General features: G+C 41.7%; 3 protein-coding genes across 8 annotated transcripts; 2 read left to right on the top strand and 1 right to left on the bottom strand.

Annotated features, from left to right (window-relative positions):
- Positions 1-221: 221 nt before the first annotated feature.
- LOC135488847 (uncharacterized) lies at positions 222-6030 on the top strand. 6 transcript variants are annotated; one of them, XR_010447068.1, is made up of 5 exons: positions 222-783; positions 2813-2881; positions 3672-4599; positions 4983-5135; positions 5656-6030. XR_010447068.1 is itself a non-coding variant. In XM_064773779.1 (5 exons), the coding sequence occupies exons 1-5, from the start codon at positions 706-708 to the stop codon at positions 5676-5678; spliced, it is 363 nt and encodes a 120-aa protein (XP_064629849.1). In that variant the 5' UTR covers positions 242-705; the 3' UTR covers positions 5679-6030. The 6 variants fall into 6 exon arrangements, 1 of the variants encoding a protein (XP_064629849.1); XM_064773779.1 differs by having other exon boundaries at positions 242-783; positions 4560-4599; XR_010447072.1 differs by lacking the exon at positions 222-783 and adding an exon at positions 1922-2011 and having other exon boundaries at positions 3269-4599.
- Positions 6031-7974: 1944 nt separating this feature from the next.
- Positions 7975-14129, bottom strand: LOC135490592 (uncharacterized). Its single transcript, XM_064775848.1, has 7 exons — positions 13971-14129; positions 12481-12702; positions 10951-11040; positions 10364-10603; positions 9768-9926; positions 9155-9343; positions 7975-8840 (listed from the first exon to the last, which is right to left on the bottom strand). Exons 1-4 carry the CDS (start codon positions 13981-13983, stop codon positions 10443-10445), a joined length of 486 nt encoding a protein of 161 aa, XP_064631918.1. The 5' UTR covers positions 13984-14129; the 3' UTR covers positions 7975-8840; positions 9155-9343; positions 9768-9926; positions 10364-10442.
- A 1784-nt stretch (positions 14130-15913) lies between these two features.
- Positions 15914-26231, top strand: LOC135490471 (glutathione hydrolase 1 proenzyme-like). The gene is made up of 11 exons (XM_064775754.1): positions 15914-16231; positions 18082-18204; positions 18495-18604; positions 19299-19494; positions 20090-20253; positions 20465-20623; positions 21363-21499; positions 22374-22567; positions 22994-23231; positions 23877-23990; positions 25420-26231. The coding sequence occupies exons 1-11, from the start codon at positions 16056-16058 to the stop codon at positions 25570-25572; spliced, it is 1764 nt and encodes a 587-aa protein (XP_064631824.1). The 5' UTR covers positions 15914-16055; the 3' UTR covers positions 25573-26231.
- The last annotated feature ends 771 nt before the right edge of the window (positions 26232-27002 follow it).

Here is a 27002-nt window from a genome sequence, read left to right as displayed (position 1 = left end):
GGGCGCCCGCCCGCCCGCCCCCCCCCCCCTCCGATTCCACCCTACCATAGACCCTGCATTTAGGCCCTACCCTTTTTAGTGCAGGCAATGCTTTGAATTACCGAACATCTGCCTTTGACGTCCCCGTTATGCGCTCCGACCGTGCGCCCCGACCAGTACGAACCGCCGGTGTAAAAGTAGAAAATGTCCCCTGGAAAAAGTGTCCGGCCCTATTGTATTCTGCTATAATAATAATATTTTTATGGTCCTATTATCGGGTCTATCGAGACCATGACTGACAATGCAATAGCTCAGAGATTGAAGCGCATAATAGAATCCTTTGTTTCCCGGACATTCTATCCTAGGACATTTTAAACTTCTACACCGGTCCAGTGTGATCGTTATTGTAGTCCTCTGAAGATATCAGCCCGAGTCAGCTTGCCAGCACAAGGAAAATAGTGGAAGAGTACCCTCCCCTGATCCCCACCCATAAACGTGCCCGCCCACGGACCCCAACCACCACCACGCCTTTGGCTGCACATTGATTTTTTTACTCTCTCCGCCTCACGTTTGATTGGAAATGCCCCCAAGCTCAGGATGATAGGCCTACTTTTTCCTATTCCGCTGGGTGATGAGTCAACCGAACGTAATCACGACGCCAACGGAGGTTCTTCGAATGCATTGCGAAAGTGACGAAATCAGCGCCTCTAGTCTCAAGATTGCGAAATGCTCCAATTCATTTGTCGTAATATATCGCTTACCATCGGGACGAAATGGATTCTACCAGTAACAATAATGATACAGGTAATAGCATGGTTAATGAAGATTTAGCAGGTATCAATATTATTGTGAAGTTTTCTTTACATAATCGACATTGGCGGCGTTTGGCCAACCAAACCAGCCAGCCCCTTTCGGTACAGCCTGCATACAATGTCAATAACATAGGCCTATGCACATGATGCATCGAATGTAACTGAAATGAAATGCATGAACAGCAGGGCAGCTGCTGTGCAGACTGACAGAGGTATAAAGGGCTAAACTTTAGAATCCCCGATCGGAAATGACGTAGTTTGATCGCATTCAACTATAAATCCATTGAACAGTGGTGCTTGGTTGGTCAACCGATGACCTTTTTTTGGGGTGTGATCGGGGATTCTAAACTCGTTCCGTATAAAGTTATTTATGGACCCTTGACATTTAATAATAAGCGGAATCTTGATTTGTTTGCTTGTTTCACCTATAGGAGATGGGTAGGCCTATTACTATTATTGGTATTATTGTTAATGTTATGTTAGGTGAGCACACTCACTGACAGTGACACTCACACTCACGGGCCATCATGGCCATGGCCATGCAGACGCAGTGACAGTGTGGGCTATTATATATCACATAAACTGTGAGATGCAAACTTGTGATATCGCGATATGGGTAGGTAATCATTAAGTGCATCTCACGGTTTATATTATAAGCCCACAGTGTGACGACAATCACAATTGAATAATGTCGATGCCAAAATCATGAAATGCGAGTATCGTATAGCGAGGCTATAGTTTTGTCCAAGTTTGTTACGAACTGACTACGGGTACGGCAGCCGTATCCCCAATATGAAATTGAATTAAATGCCGAATTTTCATCGTTTACTGAACTTGAAAAGGCAAAAAGAATATATGAAGATGTAAACTTTTGCAAGATGTATACTCGGAGGTCTCGAACGATCGAGAAGTGCCTGAAACGGACGCCGAAGCGGCACTTTAATCCACAACTGCAGTTTGGCGAGCTGCCGTACGAATAGCCAAAAAATGTTCAGATACGGCTGCCGTACTATAAAAACCTAAACGGCAGTGGCAGTGACGTAACCGGAGGTGAATGCTTTTGCGCATGCTCAGATCACTGCCGTACGAATAGCCAAAAAATGTTCAGATACGGCTGCCGTAGGCCCTACCCGTATCCTCGGCCAAGTTGTTATGTAAACTTGGAAATCTGGACTTTTACTACAGCAAATACATTACAGTCATAGGCTTACTCTGAAAAGGTTCCCTTCAAACTTTTCAAACAAAATTGGCATTTGGATTGTGAAAAAAAAGGATGCAACTGTGACTCTTTGATCTTTCCCGTTTCCCTCTCTCTGCAACCAAACAATGGAGAGAATAAAGTTTTAATCCTTCTCGTATTGTTCTGGACACTCTCCACGCATGCGAGGAGTTTGGTCAGGGTCTTTCTCGAAACTGTCTATTGTACTGCCACATCGTGAGAAGATGATGGTATGGTACAAATGTAGATAGCCATGGTATCTAGCACTGCATTTACAGAAGCTTAGCAGCCCACCCGGCCTTCATGTAGGCCTACCGGTACATTGATTTAGTTAATGAATTATGAGTGACTTCCTCACGCACGCTGTTATTGTAACTGAACCACTGAGGACCAGGAATGCTTATTAAAAGTGGACCCACAATGATTATGATGACAGTACAGTACTGCCACTTTTTAAAGGGTAATTAAATTAGCGCCATGTCTGCATGACAGAAATAGTAAAATGGGGATACAAAGCAGACCTGGCGATATATTATCGTGCAATGTTAGCATCATTGGGAATTGCCATTCTAAATTTTAACTTCTTCATCTTTGCGAAAATTCGGGCTGCATAGCAGCCATCTTTTAAATCTTTTTTCTGATTTCATTGCCAATGGTTGTATGCAGAGGTACAAATAATACCCAAAAGATTCAGGAGCAGATACACTGCCACTAAAAGTGACTGACAATAATCTTCAGATTGTGGCATGTGACCTCTTTGCTAGACCGTCTGACCCAGATTTGTTTGCCTTCTCTTTTACAGGCTGCACCAGCAAGTAGGCCTGAGGCAACTTCTCAACCTGTGAACAATAGGAAGTCAGTCAAAGCTAAGGTATGTGTGTGACCAAGTTTCCATCACCGAATTCTTTTTAGACCTTGAGATTGTTCGGACTTAACTTGTCATGTCCAATCTGTCATCATGACTTTATGGGAAAACCTGTGGCATGTTTGTCAAGGTTCCGCAGCAAAACATCCCCATAGCATAATGCTGCCACCTCCGTGCTTCACAGTCGGTACGGTGTTCTTTGGATAACCCCCCCCCCCCCCCATTTTGCCAACGTACTGCTGGTAGTTGTGGCCGAAGACTTCGCTTTTAGTCTCATCAGACCAAAGAACACTCCTCCAGAAGGCTCTGTATTTGCCCACATGTTCTCTCGCAAAGTTCAGCCTTGCTTCCCGGTAGCGTTTTTGAAGTAAAGGCTTCTTTCTTGCCCTGCAGCCTCGTAGTCCACTACGATGCAAGACCTTCTGGACAGTGGACAGTGACACATTTGTCTCTGTAGCTTCTAATTCCTGGCAGAGGTGTTTCTTGGTCGTCTCGGGGTTAATGTGCACCTTTCTAACCAATGTGGGCTCATCTTTGGCTGTCAGCTTGCGCTTTCTTCCTGACCTTGGTAAGGTTGCTGTTGTCCCTGGGTCCCTGTACTTCCGCTTTATTGTCTGAACTGACGCCCGTGGCATATCAAGCTGCTTGAAAATGGCTCTTAGTGAAGTACCAGACTGGTTCAAGTGGACAGGCGACTCTATCAGATCTTGAGAGTACTCCTTTGACCCCATGATGGCTCTAGTCTAAGCTGGCAAATGACCTGAGCAGAAACCCAGTCCATTTTATACTGCTACAGTGGCGCCACCTGAGCTATGACATAATCATGATGGTCAACAGGTAGTGGAGACAAGATAAAAGCCATTGCATAACATATTTGCCCACCTCAAGGCCAAACAACTATAAGGTAGGTGTATGTAAACTTATGACACTCTGAAATATGCATTGTTTTCAAATAGAGCTCATAAAAACAATGAAATTAATGAAACAGAAGTATGTTTTTTAGTTGATGACGAGATGTGATGATAGACTTCCTGTAAACTATATACTCTTCCTGCGTTCTGTAGTTGCAGAGAAAAAGACAGGGTTATATCATCCTTTGAATTGTATGTAAACTTTCGAGCACGACTGTACTCTCTAATTTTTGCCTTGGCCTCCAGAAATAATAGTGTATTTTCAAATTCTTTCTTACCAAACCTGAGTGTGTGTTATTATTGCACCACCAATATCCAATTTGATAACCAGTACGCATGTACCCAATGGTTTGGTTGTCTAATTTTCTAATTGTAATTTCTAATTCTAGTGTAAAAGTCAATAGTTCCCTTTTTTGTCATGGTAATGTTGTGGGCATTTTCTATTCTTGGCTCACATGGGTGAGCTTATATCCTTACGATTTCATCTTGTCCAGCATTGTTGGCTTTGACTTTGTCTGTCGTTAAGCGATTTTATCATATACCCTAAGTGCAGTGATCTGGCAGACGTATATGATAAATAGAAAACTGCACGAGTGTCTGATCCGAGTATCCAGATTGCACTCGATGAATTTCTACGCAGGTCGAGAGCTTTTCAAGCCGTAGAAAATCATCTCGTGCAATCTGGATACTCGGATCAGACACTCGTGCGGTTTTCTTATTGTACATGTAATGTAAGAAGCACTATCAATGGAAACACGTACCACTTTTTTCAGAAAAGAAAAGCCAGCAAGGGAAAAGCAAGCAAGGCGAAGGGTAAGAAATTTTTATTAGATTCAAGTTGCCGTGTTGGAAATAACAGTGGTCATAAGATATATAGAAAATGTAGCACTTGTCTTCATGGCATCATTGCATCACATCATCAGGAGGATAGGATTTTTGATAGAAATTTGCAACCATAAGCTGATTTAGAAATTTAATTTGCGGAGCAAAAACAAACAGTTATGTGATATTTCCATTGAAATAATGGACTCCTCGGAGTGCATGATGCAATGAGATTACAAAGAAACATTCAGCCAAATGTTCAGTTGTTGAAAGGTTTAATGAGGAACTGACCCCTGTATCCTCATATCCAATCGGGGGGGGGACAATTTGGTCGCATGGCCATCAGAATGAAATGTAATTGACTTATTTTGCAGGAGACTATTGCGCAGCTGAGAGAATAGACAACTACGACCCCAAAAACAACACGTATTACATAAAGTGGCAAGGATATGATGCGTCCCACAACTCATGGGTAAAAGCGGAAGACGTAACTTCTCCTCTCATCTCTTCTTACAAAGAAAAATTAGGTAAATCATGATTGAAAGGATTATGGCTGTGTGCTCTATGCAGTTGATGTTGTAGTGGTTGTGAGTCAGGCTGATGCAGCAGTTTCTTAGAGGTAGTGCCCAATTCAAACAACTGTAGCTTATCACATAATTATCGTTTATCAGAATTGTGGAGTCAAAAGGAAGGATTGACAATCAATTTATTGAAATTCCTTCAGATGATACATTAAAAGATGTCATAAAACTCACCTGTCCATTCAAAAGGCTTTTGTATTGCAATTACAGAACGGTTTCTATTCAATAAAAACACTTCGCTGGTGAGAAAATTGTTGGGAACACTTCAAAGCAGTGGAAGTCTTTGGTTCAAAGGCATCTCAAACCAGTATGAGGTTGCAGCATGAATGCAGTGTAATTGAGATTTGCTTGTTTTCTTCGCCTTAATTCCATATATTTTGGTAGTGTACCCTTGAAGAAAATGATATGATGTCGTGTGATACTAATATCTGCATAATAGTGGTTCTTTTAATTTCCTCTATTTTAGGTTTCGGAACGCACAAGAAGTGATGCACCTCATGTCTTTCGATTGTTGAACAAATTTATGTGAATTTGTGCAAATCCTCCTGCCTGTGTTTTTTTGTTCAGTGGAATTCACGTATTTCGGTATTCCTTCTTCACCTCCACGCATTATTCATTCTGACATAAACTCACATGATCACTTTTGATGAAAGATTACATAATGGATAATATTGAATTCGTGCAAATATTGTACAATGTAAACTTATCATATCTTTCAAAGGTCTCATTAAAAGTAAATGTAAGTTACATGTACATGTACTGTGGAATTATTGTTTTTTCAGACAATCTGTGGCTGTTGTATACATGTATCATTCAATAAACGTGGCATTTTTCATATTATTAGATACATATATAGTCTTGCCTTTATCTTTGCTACCTCCCAGCGACTTGACTACATGTATTATAAGGGACCATCTCAAAAGTATTTTGAAGCCTAAAAGACTACGGGTAAGTCATTTAGTCTTTTTGAGTGTGGTCACACCCAAGACTAAGTGACTTGAGTCATTTTTGCTTCAAAAAACATGTACCTGTGAGATGGTCCCTGAATTCATACCTTGAGACAATATCCAGACCGGCACTTAATACTGAGTTTCTCTTGAATTGGCATCCATAGAGAAGTCTGGCTACATGTGCTAGGATTGCAAATTACAGCGTACTTAACATGTACATTGGACTTGGAGCCTCCCTCGGTGGATACCTCTCTAATAAGGACACTGGTGCTGAATTGGTTTGGGTGGAATTCCACAACCAGGACGCCTTTCAATTGCAGACGATATTGGAGTGTCCTAACAGCAAGGTAACACTTTACTTAGACAACGTCACGTCCAACAAGAATACACCTGCCACATACGGAAATACTGCCTTTGAAGACGTCATTCAGAATGTTTGGGTTACTTAAGGATTTGTCACACCCACCCAGAATATACACAAGATGTCATTGAAAATGCTTAAAAAAATGTCACATCCAACCTGAATACGCCGAACGTATGGAAATACCGTCTCTGAAGACATTATCCAGCATGGTCGGTTTACTTTCGACACAATGTCACATCCAACCTGAATATGCCTGATCATATGGAAATACCGTCTGAAGACATTATCCAGCATGGTCGGTTTACTTTCGACACAATATCACATTCAACCTGAATACGCCTGATCGTATGGAAATACCGTCTCTGAAGACATTATCCGGCATGGTCGGTTTACTTTCGACACAATGTCACATTCAACCTGAATACGCCGGACCGTATGGAAATACCGTCTCTGAAGACGTCATCCAGAATGGTCGGTTTACTTTCGACACAATGTCACATCCAACCTGAATACGCCTGATCGTATGGAAATACCGTCTCTGAAGACGTCATCCAGAATGGTCGGTTTACTTTCGACACAATGTCACATCCAACCTGAAAACGCCTGATCGTATGGAAATACCGTCTCTGAAGACGTCATCCAGAATGGTCGGTTTACTTTCGACACAATGTCACATTCAACCTGAATACGCCTGATCGATCGTATGGAAATACCGTCTCTGAAGACGTCATCCAGAATGGTCGGATTACTTTCGACACAATGTCACATCCAACCTGAATACGCCTGATCGTATGGAAATACCGTCTCTGAAGACGTCATCCAGAATGGTCGGTTTACTTTCGACACAATGTCACATTCAACCTGAATACGCCTGATCGAATGGAAATACGGTCTCTGAAGACGTCATCCAGAATGGTCGGATTACTTTTGACACAATGTCACATCCAACCTGAATACGCCTGATCGTATGGAAATAATGACTCTGATAATGTCATTCAGAAGAGTTGGGTTTACCTACGTATGATATAATGTCACTTCCAACCAAAATACTGCAGCTGCATATGGTATGTAATTCAGAATGATGGCTTACTTGAGACAATGTCACATCCAACCAGAATACACCTACCGCATACTGAAGCACAGTCTTTGAAGATGTCATTCAGAGTAGTTTGATTTTTCTCAGTAATCCAACAGCCCGCTACATGTATACGTGTACATGCAGGACAATACAATGGTCAGTCACTTCAAAGCGTGGCCTTCAGGGGATGGCACAAGGACAAGGGCAACTTGAATACACAACCTTTCTCAGTCAAGATGAGGCAGATGCTACTTGACCATACACATCTTTGACACCTGTCTGCTCATTTCCGGCAAAAATTAATGGTTCTTTATACATGTAGGCAGCCTGATAGTATCAGCTGTGTTCACCCAAGGTGAGCAACAATGAAAACAAGTGCATGTATTTTGATGCAAGAATCATTTAATTGCTGCTGAAATTCACATTCAGCCAGTAATACAAATCTGCTTATACATAATTGGTGGATTCACAATATATCAGATTACACAAAAGGCATTTTCCAAGGTCCCTAGTGGTCCGGCAATAATTCTAAGTCGTTTTGGGAGTTGCAGGACATCAGCCTAGCCCCCTGCGGTCAGATAAAAAAATTAACCAGCAGCAGGTACCCCCCTCATGATTAAGTTCGTCCCGAGGGCCGGAACATCGCTGTATCGTCGAACAGTTGGCAGATTCCTGAGCGCCAGACGAGCAAAAAAACTCTCACTGAACAGTTTTGCCTCAGTTGACACTTTTTGCCATACGACGTCATTTTAGGGTCGTCACAACACCTGATTTGTGGCGTAGTTTCCCAATAAACTGCATTGGAAGTTCGAACTTTCACTACAAAAAGTCACCTTATTCACAAACATGCTTCTTGAGAACCTCTGCAAGGGCCTTAAGAGATGCCACAGAGTTCCGAAAACGTTAGCATCTCGTGGCATACTTTGTTAGCTTCGAGTGACATTTGGGGACACTATACCCTTTTAGGCAAACTTAGATCAAATCAAGTCGAAAAAGATCGGGATTTCTGAAATAAATCCGGCTTCAAAGGGTTAATTACACGTACTCAATGCCAATGTCATCACAATCCTCCTCCTCAGAGCTAGACGCATCCTCCTCCGAATTTGATTCTTCACCACCAGGTTGCACCTCCCCTTCCTCAAAATCCACCACGATCTCTATGTCAGTGTCTATACATTCAAATACATCTGTTGCTTCTAGGAGAAGGTCTGTGTAGAATTCCTTTGATTCCAGCAGCAACTTCACCAATCCATGGTTTTCTTAAATAGAAGGAGAGCTGGACATTAAAATTCTGAAGTCATCAACAAAGGCAATGCACATACATCTGCAAACCAATAGTTTATGTCTGTCCAGTTAGATTAATGAAAGGCATTCAGTTTGAATTAATTCAAAGTAGGGCGTAGTACATTTGTATTAGTAAACTGAACCTGAGCTGGGAAAGAACGAAGTTGCAATCAGATCCAGATCAGCATCCACAGCCCAGATTAATTCAGAGGTAGTGCCACAGCAAGACAAGTACATGTATGCATCAACCTCCACAAATGTTGGGTAAAAATAATTGCATGGCCACTACCTTGGTTTTTGATGGCCTCATTGTTCACGGTGTTGATTCCGTCTTCCAAGGTGTTGATTTTTTTCTTGAAGAAAAGAGCAGTTGATACCATCTCTTGAATGAGCACAGGCAATTCCTCGATGTACCTGGTCATGTGTTCATGTATATCAACTATTTTCTTCTTCAAAGCAAATGTTTCTCCCTTGTTCCCTGAATTGAAGAAACAAATATTAGGACTACAGGCTAAAAGTTTCTTGCTCCATCCCTCCTACATGTACATACGAAACGCTGGTAAAAATACATGCTGGATATGTCAGAAATGTGACTATAAGATTGAGGCGCAACTTAACATTTCACTTGCAACCAATGCTACATTGCAACCAAACTGTGTTAAATGTACAAGGTAGAATGTACTTTACATCACTTGAAGACCAATGTACCAGTAAGCCTAGAGCAAAATGCCGACCCAGGCTTTAAACCTCAAATTGCTTGATAAACAACAGCTAAATCAATTTCTCTGAACAATCGAAAATGACTGCAGGACATTACCACTTGGAGTTATTTGTGTCCTGGACTTTGTGTTACATGTACTAAGTGAAGTTTGTGGGTAAATGAATATGAAGTGAATGCCAACCTGCAGGATTATGCCAAGGCAACAAATAGTCCTCTTGCGTGACTTCGTCCACAGAAACATGACAGTCTGCTTTTGAATTGTACAGTGTAACACAATGCTGAAGTTGCTTTCTCTCCTTTTCAAGACGCTTTCGTAGAGAAGCCCAACTCTTTGAAGCATCTGAAATGAAAATGATAAACTTTTAAACTGATCTATATAGCAGTGAACTCGACATGCATCGTAACTGCACAAACTGCTAATATGAAGAAAGCCCCTTTAATACTGTCGTGTTAATTGCTATCTTTCAAATCATGTCATGTTATTTAAACCAATGAACTTTATAAGAATCTGAAAAGAATGAAAGTGTGTATATAATCAAATTGAAAAACTCCCGAAGATAGGGCAGAGGCTGGAAAACCTGGTCAACAAACTGGGTTGACCATGGCACAAGGAAAACCGTGGTGTTCTTGCAGCTTCTATCTTCAGCTCCAGACTCTGAATCACATTCTAGAGAACAAGTTGTGTTTTGATTAAAGAGCTGTGTTCCTTCAGTTATTTTTAGTGCCTGTTACATGTACACTTTGAAAACAAATTTATCTCCTATAAATATATCATACCTGATAACAGCTGACGACGCACATGAGACACAAATTGCACATGATGAACTATGTTTTCCCATTTTCCTAAGTATTGACCTCAATACTGGCTCCCGCACCTCCTCCCAACTCTCCTCTTGTCTTTGCTTCCGGTCAGCATGCGCAACAAAATGCCTTTCTTCCATTCAGATTCAGTGCCTGGCACTTCAGTACTATTGGAAGCCCGAATCCCATTCAGAAGCTCCATAAGTTCAGCTCTCACTGTAAATTAAAAGTGCATTGATAAATACTACCGAGAAAGAAAAAAAAAGTTCCTAAGTGTTGATTCGAAAATACCATTATTTGCCTTAATCAGCAGCCAGTGTTGCCCAATTAACCTTTAAAAAAGAATAAATCATTTGCAAACTATAACCTGACTTGTGATCAACACAAAATTCAAAATTTAGATGAATCAGTTAACGTCGTTTGACCTCTGCAGCCGTAAAAAGTATGGTAGGTCAAATCGGAAACTTACTCCTTATAAAATACACAACTTGATTTGTGTCTTGGAATAGAGCCAACTAGCTGATGAATAAAAAGACCTTAAAGTTAAAAGACAAATCACAAACCTTGCTGGAACACTTGAAAATCGAAAGGTGCATCGATTTCTACTTCATGATTACTTGGTAGCAATTCCTCAGGAAAGTCCTTTAGTTTCTCTGGAAAAACAAGCAATTTTGAAATTAAGGCCAAATGCAGATTACACCAGAAAAGATGCAATTTCTTCCATGGAATTTCTTACATAATGAAATGGCCAGGGCCATTGTGCTCACCTCATGTGGAGGAAAGATGGATAAAGAGCATGGTATTGTGTCATGTAGTGTTAGGTTTGATGTAGGTCCAAGCAATTACAATTTCCCCAAAATGGCCAATTTACAGTACATTCGACCTATGTGACCTTGAAAAGTAGGTCAAATCAAAGAAGACCCGGGTGACACATTGAATGGTTGTTAGAATTAGATGTACCTATGATATAAAATTGGTGCCAATCGGGCAAGTCATTACTAGAAATAATGGCATTTTGAAGAATTTAGGATTTGGCCTCCTCCCTGGAGGCCAAACGGCAAATCAGATCGCACCAAACTTCAGTACCTGCGATCACCTGGCCAAGGGGTACATGTGTACTTAATTTGTGATCAATAGTCATTGCAGTTAAGAAACGTGCCATAGTTACGGCCTGACGGCGAATTTACGCCATTTGACCTCTGTGACCTTGACAAGAAGGTCAAATTAAAAACCTGTGTGACATATACTGTATGGTGGTTAGATGTACCCATGATATCAAATTGGTGGCAATCGGGCAAGAAGTTAAGGAATAATCACATTTTTAAGGTTTTTGGATTTTGCCACCTGGTGGTCAAGTGGTGAATCATATTGGACCAAACTTCGGTCCCTGAGATCACCTGACAAAGGGGTAAATGTGTACCAAATTTGGTATCAATAGTCATTGCAGTTTAGAAACGTGCCATCGTTACATCCTAATGGCCAATTTACACCATTTGACCTCTGTGACCTTGAAAAGGAGGTCAAATCAAAAACCCGGAGGATATATGATGCACCTTTGCTAGAAGTACCTACCATATTTTTTTCAAAATTTCCCGACTACTATTAAGGGAGATATTGCATATTTTCACTTTTAACGTTTGGCCCCCTGGTGGCCAAACCATGAAACGAATCGGACCGAAACTTGGTCTCCAAGGTGTCATTACATAAGGGTACATGTGTACCAAGTTTCAACTCAATAGCTCTAACAGTTACGAAACGTGCCCTGCTAACGGACGACGGACGACGACGACGACGACGGACGACGGACGCCACGGTATGGGATAAGCTCACCTCTGCTAAGAGGTGAGCTAAAAAGGGTGGAAAAGACTAATTTTTCTGGTTTTATTTTAAAGATTGGTGAGAAATTTTAACGAGGTATAGCAGTGATAGGGTTGGATTTGTAGGCATAAACCATTTGTCCAGAACATATAATTATCAGTTAATTGCACAAATGTAAGACTAGTCTAGCAGCAATATTTTTCCATGTATAAAGCCTAATTGAATATTGATGGCTCAGACGAGGTGAAGGCATTTGTCAACCAAAAACAATCTACCTGTCGTTGAGGTTTTCTTCCCTTTTCTTTCTCTTCTGGGAACTGATGGACCATCTATAGCACCATTGATGTCCCTGGATGGAGCCTTCACATATGGCTTTAAGTTCTTTTTAGGATAGGTTTTCCTCTTTTCCCTGCGATAGGAGGCAGCCAACTCTTTGATTCGTGCATAATGCCCTGCATTCTCGCAAGAAGGATTATCACCATTACCATTGGATGATGCTGAAAAACAAACACATAAAGTGACAAATACTAATAGTCAAAACTATGACTTAGCCTAGACAAAATACAGCCTCCATGCAGGCAACACTCGATTTATGATTTTAACAAACACGAAATACTTTTCTACTGAGTTTTGTAACACCATGATTCTATCCAAATGGGCCATTGTGCGCTAGAGTGACAGGCCTTTTAATTACGTGGAGACCTCTACACCCTGTATTTTTTTAGCCTATTTTGGGGGACATGTTTTTTTGCTTTTTGGCTTAATTTGGGGACATTTCATCACGCCAATTTGCCTGAACAGCGATGTCATAAATCAAAGTTAGTGACTGATATCACCACATACACCTGAAAAATCATAATTTTAGGGGAAAACTTTAAAATGAGGCCATTTGGATGAGATTTGGTTATGTTAGGGGTCAAAAAACGCTTCAGGGGGTCATATTTAAAAAAAAAAGAAAAAAAAAGACCTAATTTGGGGACATCCTGTACGGTGTAGGAATCATGTAATTGAGAAGCCTGAGTGACCTTATACAGTCCTTCGTAACTGGGAGTGCTGACCTGCCAGATTTCGGTCTCATGTTCACGGGCTTAGCGCCTTCGTTGCTCAAGAAATAGGCAAAGAACCCCCCCCCCCCCCCCCCTGCGATATCAGGCTACGCCCCTGAACGTTCATGTGATACATGTTCTATGTTATTTTCGAATTGGTCAATCACTGTGCATGAGGTGACTTGTGACAAGACATCACATGGAAATAATTAATGCGATGACAGGGTAATCGGCCTGGGAAATATTGAAACGCCACAATATTTGAGGCCACAATTCATGAATTACCTCTTTTGGCAGAATGGCAGGCACGCCGGTCTAAGTCAATGAATGTGAAATTTTGAATTTATGGTTAGGGCCAGGGGGGCGGCCTGCCCGCCCGGCAAGCGTGGCCACACAGGGTAGGCTAGGCCTAGGGGGTGGGCATGGTGGGGGGGGGGGGACTATCCCTACCATTACATCAATCATGAATCATCATCAATGTGTATGTCAATGATGACAAATAATGATGAAGATGTCCACGCATCGAGCATTTACATACATTTACGGCAGCAGCATGGGGATGCATCTCATTTATCAGGTGGTAGGCCTAGCTAGGCACGTGCCCTGCTGGGCCTGGGCCGGGGCTGGGCGACGGCCATGCTTTTTTCTCAGATCGATTTAGGACAATTAGCCTAGGTGACAAAAAAACAACACCTTGGCGACCATCTGGCTATACTTACCACCAAATTCCATGGTCAGGATATTTGATGCGGTCCTAACTATGACATGGTCTACGTTTCATAGCCTACCGGTACTTCAAACCGTAAATAGCAATGGAATTGAGCAAAACTGAAACACTACAACACCATGAACACCATCCGATAAATCGAATGTCGCACGTTCTGTATCCCGCGAGATCTCGAAACTACTGCGCACAGGCGCGAGAAATTATATAATAGCTCAATTGCCCCCTACCCCTTCAATTCAGCTCAGGCCCCCTCGACTAACTACCTCCACCCCCCCCCCCCAAATGTAAAATGATATCGTTTTTAGATTTGCTGTCGGTGTAGTCGGGGTTTGTTTGTCAGTCAAGGGGGCAACCGAACGGGGGGGGGGAGTTTCACGTGCCTGTGCTGCTGTTTTAGTAGCGGCAGAGGCAGTGGCTAAAAAAGTAGCACGAGAAACGAGGATGAGCTGATATAGTTCTCCAGTAAAATGGGTTGCCGCAAATATTGACAACTTTAAAACTGTCGAAAACTTGCGTGAAGATTTATCAGAATAATTGAAGAGTCATGAAACTATATGATTACTACAAACCTAATGCAAATCTAAAACATTCATACGGGCTGGTTTTGCGAATAGATGGATACCTTTGTTTACAAAATGATGTCACTCTGACGTCACGCATAACTTAAAAGATACTTCGTTGCTATAGTTCATCATTATCCCACTGTAGCGCAATGTCTGTTTAGTTCCACCCCTAGCTGAAAGGTGGGGCAGCCTGATTTGGATCGTGGGATATGTACGTTATAAGCCACTAATACCAATCGTAGATATACCACTATTGTTTGCGGAGAATGCACTGCCAATGTACATAAAATGAATGCGCGTCATAAAACATAACCTCATGCCCGCATCCGAACAATACACGCACCTGCCCGTTTCGGTTGAACTCGTCCTCCCAGAACGAACAGGTGTGCTTGTCAATGCAAAAAGATGTCAAACGAGGCCTTGAAGACCACACTTCGCTCTTCCAAAACAGTATAAAAATCTTGCGGGTTTCCCTACTGTGTCTTCCATAGCCCGCGGGGTTGGGGGTTTTCTTTCACACTTTTATAGCAATAGTTGCGAACGGCTTCGTGGTTAAACGATCATATAGTAAAAATGAAAGCCATTAAATGTCATTTGGTTGCATTCGAATTATGGTCAATGTTGTGGCCTGTTCTCGATGTTTATGGTGCTGGAAATGTCTATAATGGTGTTGCTTGTACAATGTAAATAACAAGCTGGGATGTGGTTGATATGTCAATAACATGCAGGTTGACGCCAAAAGTTGGACCCGAGCGCATTTACTGACTGCCGCCCCCTCAGCGCCAGAACTATGTACGTCATGACGATCCAAATGAAGTTCTGGCGATAAAAAACGTCTTTTGACGTAAGAGGCAATTAGAATATACAAAAATTGGATGTACCGACTAGCCGCAGATGATTTATTCAGGGATACATGTACGTCGTGGTTTCCTTTCATTGTATGTGTGATTTGGTGATATGCTGACATTTGATGTGCCCTGTGCATGTTGATTCAGTTGCAGAATCTGAATCTTGCCCATATGATCATCCGCAAAGACTTGTTTATGTCAGCAAAATAGTGCTCAGCTGCAATATGCCCCGATTGTCATAAGTGCATGCAATAAATGATTGCATGAAGGGTTTGAGATTACGTTTACCCAAGAACCTCTTCTGTAATTACTATCATTAGTAGTGTGATCAATGGACAGGTGGCTAATGCAAATTAGACAAATTATATGTAGTATAATAAATTCACCTGCTGTTCAGTGTGGTGGTACTATTTGATGCTTCAAGAGCAGGCGTATAATATTTAATCGCTGACAGCATTTAAGACCATAAAACATGCATAAAAAAGGAACTCATCCCAAATCAGGCACTTCTGCAATCTCCGTAGTGCACTGCGCTTCGAATTTCATTTTCATTGTCCGAGGAAGAAAACGTGTTAGTTTACCTTTTTGGCAGGGATTAGTTACCCATACCAATACGATTGTTGGTAGACGCAAGCTGTCGGTATAAAGTTAACTGAAGCTCGAATCATGGGTATTAATGCCAACTTGTGGGTTTTTAGTTTCCTGTACGTGTCCGCATATGTCGCACTGCCATTAACGCCACCTTGGAGGAGGCTCGACGAGAAGACATGCATCGGGAAGGAGAAGTCGTTTAAAAATGCCGCTGTGGCCACGGACAACCCACTCTGCTCAAGTGTAGGAAGGTCAGTAAAACGTTGCTCTCTTTTTTATGAATTCAGAAAAACGTCGGCTCCCGGTACAACTTGCATTTCTCCAAAATGTAGGCCTTAATCTGTATCAAGCTTTAGTAGAATTGAAATATTCAAAGCGCGATTTCTATCACACCGATTGGGTTTTAAAGTTACAAGAGCGTAAATCTTCTCATCAGTAAGCAGACGTCAGCATGTTTATCATACAAAAATGTGTATAATGACAGTTTTATCTGATAAACAATATCATTTTATTTCGAAGCGTGACCACATCCAATATCATGATATACAATAGTGTAACAAATAGTGTACAAATGCCCTAGTCTCTAGATCGAGTGATCTTATCTAAGCGCTGCACCCGTCGTACGAGTTTTTTGGATCATGTTTCATGTACCATTGAGACAATAGGGAGTTTTCGCAAAGCCCTCAAAAGTCTACGTGAACGTCTGTCCCATTGTAATTTTCGATTTCGTCATCAGGAGGTCGAACAATGAGCGAGGCGTTCACGTTGGTGTTTCGCGGGATTTGCGAAAACTCCCTAGTGTCATTGATTCGGTGTGCGGATACCTTCGGGCCAAAGACATCATTCAATGTTAAAAACATCCCCAGTGTGTACGTTCCAAGAATGAAATGTACTTCTTTCCAACAACTTCCGGAAGAGTATACTTCCAACCTGAGTTCATGCAGCTCAAGCAGCGCCTCTAGGTTTTTATGCGCCACTACCTTAAAAAATGCCAAAATTTCAAACTCGTTTTTCTCGTAATCACCTAAAACATAGTTCGACGCTTTGCCAGCAAGGCAGTGTAGTGTCTGCTGTTATCCATTGAGAATTTTTTTAAATAAAAAAACGTGAATGAAATCCGTCAAAAGAATATTGTTTCTATACCTTGGTTATTTGGGTCTACGAATATAATAAGTGCGTATCGTTTTTTGATTCAAATGTGTTGAGCTTACCCAAGTTATCCACAAATAATCATGCGGTCGGACATAACCCAAATTTTGTTTCTGGCAATATCTCATAACATTTATTGGCTTAGAATCTCATAAATAGGTGGTCATTCCCAGGTAACCATGGTCTAGCTTTCAGATAACACCATTTTTATCAACACTGAGATACAGTATACAAATTAGATGCCCGACATATATCCTGAGATGTTGCCAATAAAGAGGAAATAACGTCATGACCCACATCATTTGCATAATTCACATACATTCAATGTATAGACTAAAGAACGATGGGCTTATTATGTGTGTAGGCCCTGACCACCTTGGTACAGACACCAACTTCGTGTTGTTATGACGCATATATATGCATGTACCAAGCTATAAGCCAGTTAATGGAATTTCAGTAATACACTTAATTTTCATATTTTGGAAAATGTAAAGGGATATCACATTCTCCAAGCGTCGTCAATGGTGAGCGTCGTCAATGGTAACCATCGTGGCCAAGTCGCCCTCGATTTACTGACTCTGCCGCAGTTGGTTCCCAGCCACCTTTCAACAATGGGAACAATCGACGGCCAAAAATGGTCATAATGGAACGTATCTAAGGTTGGATACGCATGCGCGCAATACCATCGCGTGTTCTACTTTTTCAAATTGGGGGACAAGGGATAGTTTCAGCGTTTCTGGTGTATTCATTTCACGTACTTGTTCAAGGTAAAACTCCGGCCGACAGTGGTACGTTTTATCAATATGACTGAACAAATTGAGGGACCGTCATATCTTCTGTTACTTTTAAATGCCCTGCATGTACGTGTTTTTTTCTTCGACTTCAAAGTTACATTTCAAAGTTACGTTTCATTTTGCGGAAGACAAACCATATCCATTTCCATGTGTTTCAGCTATTTTCTTGAGAAGGGTGGAAGCGTCGTCGATGCTACAGTAGCAGTGTTTGCCTGTCAGTCAGTCGTCGACTGTCATCTCACCGGCCTCGGGGGAGGTGGGCGGATGCTCATCTATAAAAGGTAGGCGAGAATGAATTCTAATACAGTTTTGTAATTCATGTTAACAAATCCTTACAATTCGTGTTTGACTTTGAAAAGTGACCCTGATAACCGAGATACGGCAAATCATTAAAGAGCCACCAGAATGCACGAGATTGACCCATAGTAGCGCAATCGTAGTACAGTAGCAGTGTTTGCCTGTCAGTCGTCGACTGTCATCTCACCGGCCTCAATCATCTTTGGCAGGTGCTGAAATTTGAATCAATTTAATCTACGTATTAAAGCTATATGATATTTAATCTTATCCGCAGAGATATTGGCAAGGTGTTAGCTGCTGAGGCAAGTTCTAAAGTCTATAGTCGGCTTCCGAGCGACCTCTTTGAAAAGGCAGACAATGCGGAGGTGGATAACAAGAAGAAAGGTTTGGTCCTCGAAGTATTCCCTGGGTATTCAGTAAGCCATCCCGCGTGGTAAATGACTATTGTTGTGTTCTGTAGTCTTTGAGCCAGAGACCTGAACGGCGTGGCTTTAGTTAGGCGGGCACTAAACGGCTGGCAAGAAGTAAATGTTGGCGGGATTGGAATTTCAAAGCAGACTTTTATCTGAAGTATCCGGGACCTTTGGAGTCACTGATGGGAGTCGTTTTATCAAATATATAGCTGATTCCACTAAAGCGGTTTACCGTCGCGGTTCTGCCGCTTTCACATGTTTGTGGTCAGTTACAGTTGCCGAGCAATTAACACACATCGAAATCAATCAAACAAGAAAGCAGGGCTGTTTCTTGCTTTTGCAGCTGGCATATTGGAAACAGACCAAAGGCTCGCATTACCACTGCATATTCTTTGTTAGCGGTCCAAGGTGCTTCTCTTATCAGAGGAATTGCCTTAGACCATGCATAACCGTATGTTCTCTGTTCCTCAAGGGGTCAGATCAATTCTCTATATTAGACAGAAGTCTGTTGTCCTTCTCTGTTTCTATAAAAAAGCTATACTAACGTAGTCTGCGCAATGACAAGAAACGTTCATTTTGATTTTATTTAAATGAGTGGCATTTAGTAATCACAGTCATATGGATATCTGTAGCAATATACGTATATCATTGATCTAAATGTATAGGTGGTGCATTTGTGGCAATCCCGGGAAGCACAGCCGGCATATGGGAAGCTCATCAAAAGTTCGGAGTCTTACCATGGAAAGATTTATTTGGGCCTGCCATAGAGATAGCAGAGAACGGCTTTCCAATGGGTGCCTTCATGCACGCTGCAGTCACAGAGAGGCCCTACCCTCAAGTGCTGTCTGATGAGACATTAAGGTAGGGTAACAAGCCTGGAAGTAGATGGAGGGTCATCTATGGGGCTTGTGTAAAACGTCCAATTTATTTCGCTTTTGTTTATTTCTGTAACATTTTGGATAACAGTACTTGAAACCCGACCTTAAGGTGCGAACTAGATGCAATGGATATACATGTATTTGTCGTCGGATTTTTTGGGCTTTCTTCCCCATGGACAAAGTTCAAATAACGAAATGCTATTCCAAAAAACAATGCCAGTTAACAAGCCCAATGTGAAAGAAATCACTCTTAGGAACAAAGGTTTTCGAGCTTCTGAAAACTATTATTCAAAGGTTTTTCGGCCAATACAAAGATATTCACCCCGTAGAGAGATTTAGGTACTATGAAAAACCGCAAGTAGTTATTGAGATTGTCAAAAACCTAAGGGTTCTTCACTACGCTAAAAACCTCTACTGGATGCATACTTAGTGGCCGAAAGACAATAATATTTTTTTCAAAAGGTCAAAAACGTTCATTTCTAAGAGTGTTGCTTCTGGTATACCGTCGACGAGGTGCAACTTTTCAAGGCATCGCAGCTAATTTGCCCAAAACATTATTCATAACATTGGTTTTGTAGGTCAGTGTTCGTCGACCCCAAGACAGGAGATGTAAGGAAGGAAGGAAGTATCATCAGGCTGCCACTATTAGCCAAGACGTTAAAAAGACTTGCGGTGGACGGTGGGACAAGTTTCTACAATGGAAGCCTGGCACGTGATATTGTAGCGGATGTGAACGAGAAGGGTGAGACATGTCAAATCGGGTGGCTCACGAAAGACGAGTCAAGGTTGTCATAGGTCTGTGTCTTTTATATTACAGGCACACTACTCTCTGCCACAATCAATTATAATCTGAGGTCCATTGGTCAAATATTTTGCAAATGATCGACCAGTGGACAAATTTGAGAAAGTATGTTTTAAGACTTCCACGTGACACATAATCATTCTCATTGCAGGCGGCTTCTTTGAATTAGACGATTTGAGTAATTACAGAGTCAAATGGACGGAGCCTTTGAAGATAACTTTTAACGGAACCTTTCGCAATCTGACATTATATAACGTCCCTGGTCTCAGTGGTGGCATCTATCTTCAGTCGCAGTTGCTCCTTTTAGATGGTAGGTCATGTTCTGCTTAGTTACTCTTTTTGGTCCGCCAAACCTTTGAAATTACAATCTAAGTCGAGTGCATGTTACCGCAGGGCCAAAACTATGTCTAAAAGCTTCAGAGATAAGGCGCCAAAAAATATCTTTCACAGTATTCCGAAACTTCTTTGTGGGAGAAATAACTAACAAATTGCCAACAGCGCACCAAAACAGAACAACATTTATCATTGTGTGTCACCCCAAATAAAAAAAAGGGCAAGCAAGACTTGGCTCATGAGTTACTCCTTACTTTCAAACTTCTAAGTCAAAACCCTGGCGGGACGGTACAGTTATTTGTGCGATAGTGATAAGATAATGACGAGGCAATACAAACGCAACCATAATTGCCTCCTGATGGGTAAGGGTTATCATTTAACTAGCCGGAGGTTAACCAAGCGGCCGCATATAGGTTCCTATGCAGCCGCTTGGTTAACCTCCTTTTTCCTATGCGGCAGCTTGGTTAACCTCCGGCTAGTTAGATAATACCTCAGTGGATCTAAGGTTTTAACGCTCGTTCAAGATACGAAAGATTTACCAACTAGGCAGTCAGGATTGGTATATATCTACAGCTATGTAGTTAATATCCATCATTTCAAGTGTCGTGGCCTAGCGTGGGGAGGCTTCCCATAAGCTAGAGCCGATTTGCAATTGTATAAAAGCTGTTTTACAATCCTACACGGTGATACGAGTAGTATATGCTGTTATTTTACAGGATATAATGTTACAAAGAAAGATGGGTTGACCATTGAGGGTCAAGCAACTGTCCGCCATAGGCAAATGCAGGCGGCACGGACCAGTTTCTGTTTCATGAGCCAAATGCGAGCGCAGGATGATGATAGAACACTTCAGGTAAGTGACGTTACGGTCCGAAAATACAGCGTCTGCTTCTAAGACTCATCTCAGTCTGCTTAGTTAGTAATTGTTCCACATTTATTTTATCGATCATGATTATAATTTGGCGGTTACTGCGCTTAATACCAGTGTTTATATACCGGCCGCGAATTTTTTTTTCCCTACGAACTTTTTGTCCCCATTTGCATATGCGCATGCGCACTCTAGTCAAACATCCACTTTGCCGCATCGCATTGACAGTGACAATGGAAGAACTCGACCGTGATAGTTTTCTCGTTGAATGCGAGCATTGTTCGCCATCCTCTATCAATAAAGTTCTTTTGGCGGTAGGTTTTGATGGCAGAGAAACCAACTGTTTGATCAATCTGTCAGTAGCCTAGATCATTGTTATTTGATCCAAATCGCCGTAATTTACTCATCAGACTGAGCTACGTTTCCACAGAGATGTAGCCTATAGGCTACATACATCATGTACATGATACACATGTATTAAGATCCAAGTTCTTTTCACTGTCAATGCGGCAAAGTGGATGTTTGACTAGAGTGCTCATGCGCGTATGGAAATGAGGACAAAAAGTTCGAAGGAAAAAAAATTCGCATACCGGCCACCCAGCCCCAGAATAGAAAGAAAAAGTAAAATTCTCACAAAAACCTGCCTCCTGTCTCTGTTCCAAGTGTCTTGAATCTTTGGGTGTTATCATTCACGCCATTCTGATCCACTCCTCACCAATTGGAAATGAGCAGATCTATTCGCGTACAGTCATCCTTGGTGGGTAAGCATGCTCTGTATTGAGTGGCAGATTTGAAACAAACTGAGTCTCAACGTCTCACTGAAAGGTAACATGCTCTAGTCCTGAAAATATATTTTTAGGTCATGGAGTACATGCGCGATCCGGCATTCATGGCGACCATTCGAAATGAAATGAGGGATGACTCTAAATTACCATACCCTGGTATTTGCGACCAGCCAGAGTTCCACCCACCGTCCTTTAACGGCACATCTCATATTTCCATTGTTGCTCCCAATGGCGATGCTGTGGCATTTACTTCAAGTATCCATAACTAGTACGTACAGTGGAACCTCTTCAGCGGACACCTCCCTATTTAGGACACTACATTTGGTCCCAAATAATGATATAGGCGTTCGCTTTGGCGTTTCGGGGATTTGCTAAAAGAACCTCCTTTTTAGTGAGTTTCCGCAAAGCCCTCACAACGTCATCTTGTCACCATGATCAGGAGGTTTAACAGTGGGAGTCGTGGCGTTCGCGTTGACGATTCGGGGGCTTTAAAAAAAAAAACAATCATCATTATGGCCTATCGTCTCAAATTTCTTCTAATCAGACACTTGTGAACATTTTCGACATGACATTTCTGCACCTCCGATGTAGCGAAAATTTTTGGATGGGTGTAGTCATGTGTAAATCCGAAAAGGGAACCAGAGTTTTACCGTGAAATTTTGAACGCACATAAAATTATCTTACTTTTTCGCAGCCTTGGTTCAACAGTCATGGGAAGGAGGACTGGAATTACATTTAATGACGCCATTAATGACTTTACGGACCCGATGGAATACCAGCAGTTGGGGTTGGTACCTGTTAGTAACAGATTGGAAGCAAACGCAACCGCCGCGGGCATGCAAGCGCCCAGTATATTCACAGATCAAGATGGCAACATTAAACTCGTCACCGGAGCTTCAGGCGGCGGCAAAATTCCTTCAACCATTGCAACGGTAAGTCCTTAATCGAGTGTTTGTTAATTTTTGCAGCCAGTGGCATGCATAGAAAATCGGAAGTGCGTCCACTTTTAAATGGATTTTAGGCTCGGCCAGTGCTACTCGGTAACTAGCCAGAAATGGTAGAGCGTGGCACAGACTGTGCGCTTTTATGATTTCCACATGAAAGTTTCTTGATTAGGCTCAGTGGAGAATGACTGTAAAGCGCTTTGAGACACATGTGCAGTGTACTAGATAAAAGGCGATCTAAATGTTTAAAGCGCACTGAAAGAGCTTTCTTGACGATTAGTTGTCTTGTGTTGATACCCTAAAAAATTTATCTATTAAAATACATAATGTAAGTCCTGTGGCAGCTGCTAATTAAACAAAGTAGATTTGCAAAAAGTAGGCTGATCAACATCCATTAACCTTTTTGGAAAAAAAATAAAGACAATTACATAATAATTATATTGGTTTACATAATAATTATATTAATAATTTGTAAACGGAATCGGGATTTCCAAGAGCATTGCGTGCCTTGTCTGAAAATTGTGAAAATTGTGAAAAAAGTGCAGGATGGGACCTATTGATTTTGGTAACCCAGATGCTTGACTCCGCTGTCTGACTGTGCAATCTAACACGAATTTGAACATGTCTTTTTAGATAGCAAAGGATGTCCTGATATTTGACAAGACAGTGAAAGACGCAACCGATTCACCGAGACTTTACCTCCACAGGTTTGCAGGAATAGATCAGTTCGCTGATTGCTATCCAAAGGTACACATTTTATCCTACCCTACATTAATCTGTGCAGTCTGGTATAGGAATCACACACGTTGTCGGGTGTATGATTCCCGCACTGGTACAACAATCTGCACTCGTAACCTGGCTTCAGCATTGGACGTCAGTCACTACACAACCTGCACACAACCTTAAGGGTGGACCCAAGACTGGTATATATCCCAATTTCCTTCGTATTGAATGGCAGGGTCCCAATCTATTCTAAACCGGGACATTGAAAATCCGGGTTGATACGGCAAAGGGTTAGAATCATTCCAGATTCCGGCCGTGTTGAGCGACAACCGACCAACAAGAGTGGCATTGACAAACTACACTACTATGTTATTATTCACAATGATAGTATGCAATACGTAAATCAATCCCCATTTTACATGATGCCGCCAATTAACAGGTAACGATGAAGGGCAAACTTCTCGCAGACTTCAAGCGGATGAGCGGATATTACATGAACAAAAATGTTATCAGAACTCAATATGAAACATTTAATTAACTCTGAAATATCGACGAACTGTTCTTCTGACGCATGAAAACAGAAAGAACGGAAGTTGAAGCGTGCATAGTGTGAGTCAGGCGGCGTTGCTACATGGACATGCAGCACACACGCTGGTGGGCAATTTTGGCTGGAAAACCTGAGCATGCATTTCGTCCCCGGATTTTTCTACTTCACTAACGCGACCGATATAGCCGATTCAATGGAAAAATACAAGATTTGTATTGCTTACAAACAGCCTGCAAAACAAAATGATATGGTCAATAGACTCTACTTCCGGGAAGCGGCTTCCGGGAAATATAGCTTGATCGTTTGTAAAGTGTTTTTGGCATAGTGTGGACAGAACAGAAATTGCCGGTCTCTCATGTCTGTGACGTTTATTGAGTTTGGCGACAGATGTCGTTGTGTCCTTGTCGGCACTGTCCCCCAGCCGGTCAACTTCTGAGTTTTTGCAATGACACCGTAATGTCAACGTGAACGCCTATCTCATTGTTCGACATCGTCATCATGTGGTCGAACGATGAGATAGGCGTGTCACGTTTGCGTTTCAAGGTGTTTGCGAAAATTCCCTATTGTGGACGCCACTAGAAAGGTTCCACCGTATATTAGCATACGTGTAATTGACTACAGAATTCCTAAGCGAGCCTCATCCCTTTTTCAAACAGTATAAATAGATGGAAATTAACGTCAGTGTAGAAGTAGAAAATGTCCCCCTCGAAAAGTGTCCGGGCCTATTGTATTCTTACGAATTATGGCATATGGTAGCCATGACTGCAAATAACTTAGAAATTTAAAGCGCATAATAGAACCTTTGTTCGTTGGAAATTCTATCCCTTCCGACATTTCATTTCACTGGTTACTAAATGTTCGTGGACTAGGCTGTTATTTACACAACTATAATTCTTGTCCTTGCAGGCGATTCTCAAAGAGCTTCGAAAGAAAGGCAACTTGCTAACTGCCTTTGACGAAGGAATCAGAGAATCGTGCGCGCAGTCAATTGTCATGAAGGACGGGCGCCTCTCCCCGTATTCTGACCCGCGGAGGCAAGGCTGTACCGATGGATATTAACAGATCAAAGGCTGAATAGGACCACTTCTCAGGAAGAAAATTCTCATTTATAAATTGTTGTGAGAGTATTGTGTTTGAAGATATTACAATCGAGGCATAGAACCTGAATCATCTTGAGAAAATCGCCATACAGAATAAGCGGGAATATTCTAAAAAAAAGGAATAAGACAGGACAATTACAGACAGTCACGATTGGGATTATCGCAATTCATTTCGAGCTTCACTGACCTACGGATAGATAGTAAAGTGGATATTTTCAAAAGGTCTCCCAAGGAAGTGGCTTCGATCGTTCTCAGACCCAACATTATTCATTATCGTCAATTCCAAGAGGCGACTATGGTTGTTCATGCCACTATATTTACAATCTGTATTAAAAACTACTGGTATGAGCCTTGGACATCATAGACCTTGCAAATTTATTTGATTTTATTCAAAAAGCTAGTTCTCTCTTTTACTTTCTTTTCCTCATTGTTTTACATGGCATGCCAAAGCCAAATTTACTCAGGACAGAGTTTTTACATCAGGACTGTATCTTACGCCAGAATCACGCTTCAAATTTCGAAACTGTACAAAAAAATCTCTCAGGACAAAAATTTTACAACAACAGGTAACCGATTTCTAACCGTATAATTATTTTCCTTCAGAATAATTCATTTTCCAGTTTCAAATATATTTGTCAGTACCGCAAAACAGGCCAGGATTTTGTTTTCGTTCAGAATTTTTCCGGCCAGGACACACGTGGCTCATGCAGAACGCACGCAAACTGTTGACGTCATAATCTATCCAATCTGGCCTACTCGATAGTTTAGCTGGAGACACCCTCCGCACTAAATGGCTGGTTTCAGAGAGGGATACGGAAAGCGATGTACGAGCGACGAGAATTCCCTCCCCTCAACAGAAGTTTGAATCCAGCGAACAGACTCGAACTTCATAATAGTCTTATAACCAACACCAGTTGCGTAAAACTCTAAAACGTCAATGGATGGAGCGTAGTCCGAGCTGATATGACCAGCAGAGTTGAGCATACGGGTCTGCATTAATATACATTTACTTCGTGATCAGGAAACTCTGGTGTGTGTCCGGTGTTTGTCCGAGTTTATTCTGATTCCACTACAGGATCTCCGGGTTAAATAAGCCCGGAACTAATAACACCGGGTTTATTATACCCGACGATCATCGGTGGGTTTCGCACCCAGTTCTGGATCCGGGTTTAAAAGCTGTAGTCGAAGTAAGACTTATATTCTTGGTGAGGCTTTTAAGCAGGTTCAACCTCTTTACGCAGAGGTCATTGCGTGCTCTATGGTCGCTTTCACTAACCCCTCGGCCTGGTTGTTCAAAACAAATGTTGTCACTAACGCTGGCGTTATCTACTTCAGTCAAGCCTTTAGACTTAATGCCAAGGTATGTTAACCTGACGCCAGCGTTAAGGA

Source organism: Lineus longissimus, chromosome 1 (assembly GCF_910592395.1).
Source record: "Lineus longissimus chromosome 1, tnLinLong1.2, whole genome shotgun sequence".
NCBI lineage: Eukaryota > Metazoa > Nemertea > Pilidiophora > Heteronemertea > Lineidae > Lineus > Lineus longissimus.
This window is presented reverse-complemented; position numbering and strand designations above follow the sequence as displayed.